Source organism: Podarcis raffonei, chromosome 2, assembly GCF_027172205.1.
Source record: "Podarcis raffonei isolate rPodRaf1 chromosome 2, rPodRaf1.pri, whole genome shotgun sequence".
In the NCBI taxonomy this organism is placed as follows: domain Eukaryota; kingdom Metazoa; phylum Chordata; class Lepidosauria; order Squamata; family Lacertidae; genus Podarcis; species Podarcis raffonei.
Window position 1 is genome coordinate 28,870,147 of NC_070603.1, and position 11,045 is coordinate 28,881,191.

The following is an 11,045-nucleotide window of genomic DNA, read 5'->3' on the forward strand; positions in this document are numbered from 1 at the left end:
AGTGCCACTCAATAGGATGATAATGTTATTTACTATGACTGTTCAAAGTGCTTAGCATGCATTATTTCAGTAATCCTTATAGCTGTCCTGTTACATAGATTGAGGATGAGCCATAAAAGTGAATGGCTTCCATTGTCCTCTACTTTTCCCCATAAAAGGCCTACAATCAGCAGTGCTGCTAAGGATTCAGCAAAACAATATTGAGCAGGGCAGAGGGCTTGGCAGATTTTGTCTCCATTTCCAGCAGTGCTGCGAATTGTAGCTCTTACTTTCCCCCCTCAATGATAGGAAGAGTTTTTCTAGGCTTTTGTGGAAGAGAACTAGCACCCACAAAAGTGCATGCCCCTTCTAGGCCAGAAGGCGCAACCGACTGGATACCCAGTGTATCAGAGGCATATATTTCTGCGTAATATTATTATTGGGGAGCTGCCTAGCCATGTGATACCTGCATATAGAGCACTGCCTATGATTGCCAACTGACCACAAAAAAACTGGCAAAACTGGCTTTGTACCTTTAAGATCACTGTTGACTGGCACAAATCTGCCAGTGAACCTTTTTTGCAGAATGGATTAACATTGTGCTGGCTGTTAAAGGAGCCAATTAAAAAGATGGCATTCCTAAAAAAGAGAAATTTCCATTTGGTTGTGTTAATTCCACTTAATTCAGACCAGCCAACAATAGCCTTGCTTCATCGGTAAAAAGCCACAAACCGCATTTCAAAATCCCAGTGAAGGATCTTGTGCAAAGCTTTGCATTTCCTCTGGCCCCTTCTAGAAAAGCAAACCGCCACCCTTGTCCTTGCTTTGCCTACCAGGATAATATCACTTACGATCCTTTCCTAACCCCCTTGCTCTAAAGGATTTCTCAGACAGCCTAATCGCAGGTCACTTTAATGGAACTGCTGAACGTTCCACAAATTACAGCTAGCTAGACTTTAGCAAATAGGATTAAGCTACATTCTGTTAAGTGAACACAGCTGGATCACTTTGTGTACCAACTTTTTTTAAAGAAATGCTTAATTTGGTGCAAGTGGCATGAAACTCATTGTACTGAAATGCATTGGTAGGAATTCTTGCCTGTGAGAAAGAAGGACACCAGAAGCCTTGAATTCACCACCCCACCTTATGTTTACACAGACAGCCCTTTGTTTGTGATTCTTGCAGAGTATAGCTGCAGCTATCTTCTTACTTTAAGATCACCAGCTCTTTTTTTTTAACCAGTTCCCGTGGCAGTGCCTCCCAAAGCAACTTGATGGGCATCTATTTTAAGGCGCAAAAGCAGGTCAGGACAGGTTTTGTTTTGTTTTCTAGCCAGATAGCAAGCTTACTTTCAGGACATTTTGCTTTGTAATGATCTCTTCTTTCCTATTGGGGGAGTGGTGTGGAGGAACATTTTGCAAGCAATATAGACCATTAGGTGGAAATGGCCTTAGCTCCCTGTAACCTACAGGTTCCTATTGCTCTGCTGAACAGCTGATCATTAAAGGGGACCTCTCTGCATCTTCTTGCACCCTTCTCTGCCCCTGAGTGCATTGCATTGAGAAGTCTTGCCTGCAGCCATCATCTCCCACAATCACTCAGCACTTGGTTGTTGCAGATCTTGTTTGTACAAGTATTCCACAACTGCTGTCTAAACATAGATAACACTTGTATTAGACTACCGGTAATTTGGGTTGTTCTGCTGGATGCCTCCAACCTCCTCTCACTAAGCCTTGCCATTCCTGCCCAGACCATGTAAAACAGAAGTGGGTGTGCGGCCCCTGCAGGCCCAAATAGGATATTTTGATTTCATATGGCGACAACATCTGCTGGCATAGGAGTATATGAGCCAGTGTGGTGTAGTGGTTAAGAGCGGCGGACTTGTAATCTGCCGGACAGAGTTTGTGTCCCCGCTCCTCCACATGCAGCTGCTGGGTGACCTTGGGCTAGTCACACTTCTCTGAAGTCTCTCAGCCTCACTCACCTCACAGAGCGTTTGTTGTGGGGGAGGAAGGGAAAAGGTTAGTTGTTAGTTGCTTTGAGACTCCTTCGGGTAGTGATAAAGCGGGATATCAAATCCAAACTCTTCTTTTCTTCAAACTGCACAGAACATCATTGGGCATGTAGTGTCATGGAAGCGCATTTGTCTACTGGTTCTAGAGGCAACGGGCAGATGCTAAGCCTATCACAATTGATCTGGAAAAATTTCCATTCATTTCCTCTACTCCCCCTGTTCTGAACAACCAGCCCACAATGTACCTGTCATTGAGGTTGATACCGGATTAGAAACAAGAGATATAATCCTATTAGGAGGAGCAGAATAAATCTAGCAAACCCCTTTGAAACCTCTCCAGAGTGTTTGCAAGCTAGAGATACACTCACTGGCAATTCTTGCTGCAGTGGTTCAGGCAAAGGTTGACACTGGCGCCTGGTGAGTAGCAGCCCCCTTATGTTTTTCTTTTGCTCCTAGTTACTGATCTGTTTGGGGACGCGGGTGGCGCTGTGGGTAAAAGCCTCAGCGCCTAGGGCTTGCCGATTGAAAGGTTGGTGGTTCGAATCCCCGCGGCGGGGTGCGCTCCTGTCGTCTGGTCCCAGCGCCTGCCAACCTAGCAGTTCGAAAGCACCCTCGGGTGCAAGTAGATAAATAGGGACCGCTTACCAGCGGGAAGGTAAACGGCATTCCGTGTGCTGCGCTGGCTCGCCAGATGCAGCTTGTCACGCTGGCCACGTGACCCGGAAGTGTCTGCGGACAGCGCTGGCTCCCGGCCTATAGAGTGAGATGGGCGCACAACCCCAGAGTCTGTCAAGACTGGCCCGTATGGGCAGGGGTACCTTTACCTTTTTACTGATCTGTTTAATCCACCCAACTTGCAGCTTCTGCTTTAATGTGGGTCCCGTTGTGGTTGTATTCCTGGGAGGACAGACCCTGCTATAGGAGAGGAGGCCCACGGGTGCAACAGACTCTGTGTTGAATTTCATTCTAATACTTCTTCAGCCATGGGATGTCACTGGGTAGCTATGGGCAAATACTGCTTTTCTGCCATAGGGTGGCTATTAGCATGCATAATATTAATAATTTTATTCTAACTGGGTTGCCCAGTGTCTCTGGGCAGCTTCCAACAAATATAAAAGCATCATAAAAGTGACTGATCCTGCAATGCTATGCATACTGACATGGGAGGAAGTGAGACTTCCGAGGAATAGCAAGGCAGCAAAAATAAAAAAATGAACAGCTTTTTGTAGCTTGATGAGACAGCTTGGCGTTGGCAAATAACAATGAAGTTAATGGATACGGGAGCATAAAAGTAGATGTGAGAGTTGTGGCTAATTTTGTATAATTAAACAATGGGGTGAATGTAGGCATTTATTTGATTGGCTGCATATATGAATCATACCTTTTTTTATGGTTTGGCTTTTTAGATACAAGGTGTGGGAATCCTCAGAAAAGCAATTAAGCTGCTAAATCTTCCCTCGTTTGCTAGAATAGCTGTGGAATAAATATGATCTGGAAAAAATAACATTACTGAGGCTGGGAGTAGCAGGGCTATGCAGGATATGCATCAGTTTTCAGAGAGGGATGGTAATAACTAATGAACAAAAATAAAATCCTCTCCCCCGGAAATAATAATCCTGTAAACAAGTGCAAATATTAGCAAGCTTGTTTACTGGAGAGGGGGAGAAAAGGTTTAATCAGATTAGCATTTGTTTAGGGATTTATCTATGAACAAAATAAACGCAACACTGCACCAGACCAATGGCCCATTTATCCTAGTGTCCTAACGACAACAGCCGGCAGCTTTTCTTTGGCTAGGCTGTGCGATCTGCTGAGGGCACATAAAGCAACAAACCAAATTTAGCTGTCCATTGGGTGCGCACTGGGCACATTCTATCTGCACTGCTGTGTGTCAAGTGCATTGCCATGCCAGGTGCCTTTGGCACGCATCATTCGCCGAGAATAAATTTCACATGGCACTCTCCTCCTATGCAACCCCTTTCCAGTGTCTTCTTGCCCTCATTCCTAGGGATGCAAGTGAAATACAAAACATCAGGTGAGTTGAACAGGGAGCGGGTTCTACAAGGCCAAGATACCGGTAATCAGGTATTTCCTGAATCCTAGCAAGCTACTTTTTGAGTGGCTCTGAACATTATACAGTGGTACCTCGGGTTAAGTGCTTAATTCATTCCGGACATCCGTTCTTAACCTGAAACTGTTCTTAACCTGAAGCACCACTTTAGCTAATGGGGCCTCCTGCTGCTGCTGCGCCGCCGGAGCACGATTTCTGTTCTCATCCTGAATCAAAGTTCTTAACCTGAGGTACTATTTCTGGGTTAGCGGAGGCTGTAACCTGAAGCGTCTGTAACCCGAGGTACCACTGTAATCCGAAGTTTCAGATGGAATAATTAGTGTTTCAACATCAATGCTCGGTCCACATGTGGGTTCCAGTCCAAGTGTAGAGATAGTCAAGTCGCATGAACTACAAACGAAATATTTTGTTCTGTGCTACTTAAAAGAGTGAATGGTGATGAACCTGGAACGATACGATACAATATGATAATCTGTATTGTCATTGTCCCATACAGAACAAGGAAATTGAAAAAGTCTACATCAGACATTCAAAAACCAACAAGCCTGCTATCCCAGCTATCCCAGTCCGGTTAACCCCCTAAAAACTCTGATACCCCATAATTAAATAAAATATACTCCCACAGAGACTACCTTACACTGCATTTAAAAGCAACATCGCATTTGGATAGAAACTGTTTCTCAGGCAGCTAGTCTTAGTCTTTATAACCCTGTACCTTCTTCCAGAAGGCAGAAGCTGAAAGAGATCATTTCCGGGGTGCGTACTATCCTGCGCTATCTCTGCAGCTTTCTTATGGCACCTGGAAGCATAGATTTGATCCAAAGTGGGAAGAATACACCCAATTATTCTCTCTGCAGTCTTTACAACCCTGGACAGCATTGTTTTTTCCCTGACCATGCAGCTCCCAAACCACACACACAGACCATAAGTTAATACACTCTCAACAGTACAATGGTAAAATGCCATCAACATGTCCTGGAACTGTTATGTATGGAAATATCTGTGAGGAGTTGTGTCTTAGAAGGCAAAAGCTTTACCCTGGCATCTTCAGGTGGGTTTGGGAATGCCCGCTGCCTGAAACCCTGCAGAGCCACTACCAGTTAGTATTAACTTCACTGGATTAGATGAGTTAATGGTCTGACTCAGTATATATATTCTGGAGTTAAAGATGTTGCACCTCATTTGTTTCTCTTCTTTGGAACACAAACTCAAGATGTGATGGAAGTTCAACAGCTGACGTAACTAGCTGTCTGCAGAAACACTAGACCTGGGAGTATAATTCTTTTCCTTCCTTCCTTTCTTCACAACAGATTAAACCACAGGAATCGGAAGCCATTTTTGGTGCCAAGGCGTTTTCTCTTCACGGCAGCCATGAGCCTCGAACCTCCCAAGCTGGAAATCAAATCGGCCACCAGAGTGACTGGAGGTCCTGCCACCCCGAGAAAAGGACCCCCAAAATTCAAGCAGAGGCAAACCAGGCAGTTTAAAAGCAAGCCACCAAAGAAGGGTGTCCAAGGGTGAGAGATGGAGACGTTACTTGGGTGAAGAGGACTGATTTCACTTTCCTCCAAAAACAGCCAGTGTGATATAGTGGTTAAGAGCAGTAGTCTCGTAATCTGGTGAACCGGGTTCGCGTCCCCGCTCCTCCACACGCAGCTGCTGGGTGACCTTGGGCTAGTCACACTTCTCTGAAGTCTCTCAGCCCCACTCACCTCACAGAGTGTTTGTTGTGGGGGAGGAAGGGAAAGGAGAATGTTAGCCGCTTTGAGACTCCTTAGGGTAATGATAAAGCGGGATATCAAATCCAAACTCCTCCTCCTCCTCCTCCTCCTCCTCCTCCTCCTCTTCTTCTTCTTCTTCTTCTTCTTCCCCACCGTTGTCAACAGCTAGCATTCCTACCAGTCCAGGAGCAGTTTTAAAACCATTGTTTTGTGTATAGGAAGCAGGGGCTGCCTGGGGCGTTTTGTCACCTGAGGTGAAATGCCCTGCTGCATACCCTCCAACATTTATCCAAAGAAAATAGGGACGTCCCATTCCATAATGATAATTTTACTATTTACATCCCACACGTCTTACTGGGTTTCCCCAGCCACTCTGGGCAGCTTCCAACATATATAAAAACATAATAAAACATTAAACATTAAAAAAAAAAATCCCTATACAGGATTGCCTTCAGATGGCTCTGGAGTTGTAATAACTCCATACCCTCCAACGTTTCTCCAATGAAAATAAGGACATCCTAAGGAAAAGCGGGAAATTCCAGGATCAAATAAAAAACTGGGACGGCTTCTCTAAATCAGGGATGTCCCTGGGAAATAGGGACACCTGGAGGGTCTGCTGCTGCCACCCGTGTGATGAGGGGCACAAACTCCAGAAGGGCTTCTCCTTGAGACAGGAGGGGAGGCATTCTGCAGAGCTTTAACACTGGTCCTTCTCTGCCCCTAGAGGCTGGGGAGACCAGCAGCAAAGCTGGGTGGCAGAACATGGCTGTCACCCCTTGGGTAGGTGCCGCCTGAGGTAACCGCCTCACCCTGCTTCATGGGTGGGCCAGCTTTAGAGAACACATTCAGTCTATAGGTCACACATTTAGTTCCAGTCTTCACAGCAGGTTTCAAAAACATTCCTGTTTCTCCTCTCCTGCTCCCAGATGACTCAAAATGGGAATTTCTGTGTTTGCCACACTGCTAACAATTTTGGGGGATTTGGACAAACCATGGTTTAGGGTCCCCCAAAATAAAGGAGAAACTTTCTATGAGTGGAATTCAAAGCGATGCTAAGTGGGATATGCAAACAGGGAACAAGGTCTGCTCACACATAAATAACTATTTTTCCATGTATAAGACTGTATTTTCCCCTAAATTTTTAAAGTTTAAAATCGTCTTATACATGGAACGTTGCAATTAAATATTCTTAATTTTGGGCTCAAAAAATAGGGCTCGTCTTGTACATGGAGGTGTCTTATACATGGAAAAATGCGGTACCTTCCTTCTCCTTACTCCCCTCCTTTCTTGCATGTAGCCCCATACCTGTCTGGGCATTCTCTCAACCTTCCAGTGCAGATTTATGGGTTACACATGGGCAAGGGAGGCGAAGTTCTGTTGCATGATTGGACCCTGCTCTGCACATGTAACACCTTGAATCCTGCCCTGGGATAACAATTGCCATCCATACACATTTTGGATCCGACGGTATTGGGATTTAAACTAGTGAAGCTATTCAGTTTGCACCCACAAGGAACAGAATGGTTTCTTATGAGTCAGCATGCCAGCCTGCTATGTGGAACAGCAAGCCAGAATACTGACTCATTAGTCAATCTGTTGGTAACGGAGAGGACAGGTCCAATCCTGCTGCTTGTAACATTCTTCTCTCTGCCAGCAGATTTTTCTGGCTGGGAACGATTCCTTTACAAGCAGCAGGTTGGAACCTTCCCCATCAGTGAATCTAGTCATTTGCCTATTCAGGAACAATTCTCCTTCACAATGCCTCTTCCACTATCATCTTTCTCAATTAAGGAACTCACTTTCTCACTGCCAAACCCAGAGATAGGGCACTAAGTTGGTGATGTGGTGCAAATTGTTATTCTGGGGAAATGGCTGGTCCAGATATTTGACAATGATGCAACAATTAACATGTATAGAAAATACTAAATAAATAAAAAAATTCCTTTCAGTAGCACCTTAGAGACCAACTACCGGTAAGTTTGTTATTCTTCAGATATCTGAAGAAGTGTGCATGCACACGAAAGCTCATACCAATAACAAACTTAGTTGGTCTCTAAGGTGCTACTGGAAGGAATTTTTTTAAATTTTGTTTCGACTACGGCAGACCAACATGGCTACCTACCTGTAACTAGAAAATACTAAGCTAGACAAACAACTGGCCTCACTTCCTATGTTCATTTGGAAATGCAGTGTACTTTAACATTCATCCATCTTGCCTTATCGATACTGCAGCAGCTAGAACTCAACGATGGCATGCTGCATTGCTTTCATTTAGGTTTCAAAAGTGCAAGGTTTGCCAGTCCGAGACATGGTTGTAATGTTTACCATGGATCTGGTTTCTTCTTCTTTTCTTTCTTGATTTGTGCAAATGCAGGTTAATGAGCAAAAGATATTTAGAATATGATTAATATGTCAGGCGAGGGACGCGGGTGGCACTGTGGGTTAAACCACAGAGCCTAGGACTTGCCGATCAGAAGGTCAGCGGTTTGAATCCCCGCGACAGGGTGAGCTCCCATTCCTCGGTCCCTGCTCCTTCCAACCTAGCAGTTTGAAAGCATGTCAAAGTGCAAGTAGATAAATAGGTACCGCTGCGGCGGGAAGGTAAACGGCGTTTCCGTGCACTGCTCTGGTTCGCCAGAGGCGGCTTAGTCATGCTGGCCACATGACCCGGAAGCTGTACGCCGGCTCCCTCGGCCAATAAAGCAAGATGAGCGCCGCAACCCCAGAGTCGGTCACGACTGGACCTAATGGTCAGGGGTCCCTTTACCTTTACCTTTAATATGTCAGGCACCATGGCAATAGTGTGTATGTGCCTTTTAGACTGTGTTTCGGTTGTGTCCCTCAAGGAATCTGCAGCAACTTTGCCCAAAGCTGGTGAGGGTTCTGCCATGTATGGAATTATTGAATCAGTGGCTGTCCTGAGACTTAAGCTCTTGCATGGAAAAATCACCATCCCGCCTTAAACCGCTCCACGTGGAGCCCTATAAAGAAATTATATCAGGGATAGACCACATGTTGCCCTCCAGATTTTATTGGACCACAACGCTCACCATCCCTGGTTGTTGGTCAGGTTAGCTGGGGCTGATGGGAGTTGTAGCCCAACATCTGGAGGGCATCACATTGGCCATCCATGGATTATATAATGTGGAGGAATGATCCGGGTTGGATGAAAAAGCCAAATGCATCGTAGACTGCTCTTTCTCTTTTCCTTTGCAGATTTGGCGATGACATCCCTGGTATGGAGGGCTTGGGAACAGGTAACAAAGATTCCTATTTTTAACACACCATTAATCTGCACCTTTGTTAGTACAAAAGCTGCCTGGTTTCTCTTTATTGACGTTTTCCGCCTACCAAGGAATCTACGTGTTTTGCCTAAGGATGGAGGCAGGCCTGGGAACCAGCTTGTGTTTGCATGTCCTGAGATTGTTTCTCCTTCTCAGAAGGCCTTAGTGCAACCCACTACCTCCACAGCACTTGCAGTGCTTTCTTTGCGTGTCTACTAGTTCTACCTCTTGCCATTCATTGGTTGAGGACTGTTTTTAATCGCTCGTCTTGGCATCCCCACTTTTGGGTAAGGCCATGCCAACATACCATGCGGTGTTTGATAGAGTCTCTTCTCTCTAAACACCACTGCACAGAAACTGAAGTCCTTACTTCACATGAGCTACATTTATGATTATGAATCCCCACAATTGCTTCCTCAACCAGTGTGAGACCCAGTGTGGTGTAGTGGTTAAGAGTGGCGCACTCGTAATCTGGTGAACCGGGTTCACGTCTCCGCTCCTCCACATGCAGCTGCTGGGTGACCTTGGGCTAGTCACACTTCTCTGAAGTCTCTCAGCCTCACTCACCTCACAGAGTGTTTGGTGTGGGGGAGGAAGGGAAAGGAGATTGTGAGCCGCTTTGAGACTCCATAGGGTAGTGATAAAGCGGGATATCAAATCCAAACTCTTCTTCTTCAGTTGTCACCATAGGCCTTTGGGGCAGATTTCAGCCTAGAAGCACAATGACCTTTGGCAATAAGCATATACATAGGTTGCCCTGATGCTTCTCTCTTTCTTTCAGATATTACTGTGATCTGCCCCTGGGAAGCCTTCAGCCACTTGGAGCTACACGAGCTGGCCCAATATGGCATCATATAAACACACAGAGGCCAGAAGTGGGGCTGCATGGATATTTGCCTTCCCTCCAGTTGAGGGGGCAGCTTCTGTGACCTTCCTTTTATCTGTGCTCCTAGCCTCTTCAAATCAACCAACTTTGCAGAAATCAGCTCTTGACCTCCAGCAGTTTATAAAACCAAAATAAAACCCACGTGAGCAAGTATTACATTTGACTTTATGCTATTGTCTCTATCTGCGATGAACCTCCCTCAACTGCAGCTATAGTTTGCAAAAATAGACATATTTACATGTATAGTAGTTTCTCCATTTTACTATGACATCATACCCTCCCAACATTTATCCAAGGAAAATAGGGATGTCCCATTCCATAATGATAATTTTACCACTCCACACATCTTACTGGGTTGCCCCAGCCACTCTGGGCAGCTTCCAACATATATGAAAACATAATAAAACATTAAACATTTTTTTAAAATCCCTATACAGGATTGTCTTCTGATGGCTCGGGAGTTGGATAACTCCATACCCTCCAATGTTTCTCCAATGAAAATAGGGACGTCCTAAGGGCATGGGTGGCACTGTGGGTTAAACCACAGAGCCTAGGAGTTGCCAATCAGAAGGTCGGTGGCTCGAATCCCTGTGACGGGGTGAGCTCCTGTTGCTTGGTCCCTGCTCCTGCCAACCTAGCAGTTTGAACCTTGCACGTCAAAGTGCAAGTAGATAAATAGGTACCGCTCTGGCGGGAAGGTAAACGGCGTTTCCATGCGCTGCTCTGGTTCGCCAGAAGCAGCTTAGTCATGCTGGTCACATGACCCGGAAGCTGTATCCTGGCTCCCTCGGCCAATAAAGCGAGATGAGCGCCGCAACCCCAGAGTCGGTCACGACTGGATCTAATGGTCAGGTGTCCCTTTAGCTTTACCTTTAAGGAAAAGCAGGGCATTCCAGGATCAAACAGAAAGCGGGATGAGCTTCTGTAAATCAGGGACTGTCCCTGGAAAATAGGGACACCTTGAGGGTCTGTGACATTCTCTTCCTTCTTATCTATTCCCTGGAAGTGGGGGGGTGGTGGTAGTGGGGAGGTTTAAAGCAGTGGATGCAACGCGGCTAGCAACCACTGGACGTGGTGGGGCAGTCAAGTT

At 45.7% G+C, this 11,045-nt stretch overlaps 1 protein-coding gene across 1 annotated transcript; it reads left to right on the forward strand.

The window, feature by feature from the left end:
* Positions 1–5,044: 5,044 nt before the first annotated feature.
* PDE6G (phosphodiesterase 6G) lies at positions 5,045–10,096 on the forward strand. The gene is made up of 3 exons (XM_053380164.1): positions 5,045–5,581; positions 9,002–9,042; positions 9,851–10,096. Exons 1-3 carry the CDS (start codon positions 5,436–5,438, stop codon positions 9,925–9,927), a joined length of 264 nt encoding a protein of 87 aa, XP_053236139.1. The 5' UTR covers positions 5,045–5,435; the 3' UTR covers positions 9,928–10,096.
* Positions 10,097–11,045: the final 949 nt, after the last annotated feature.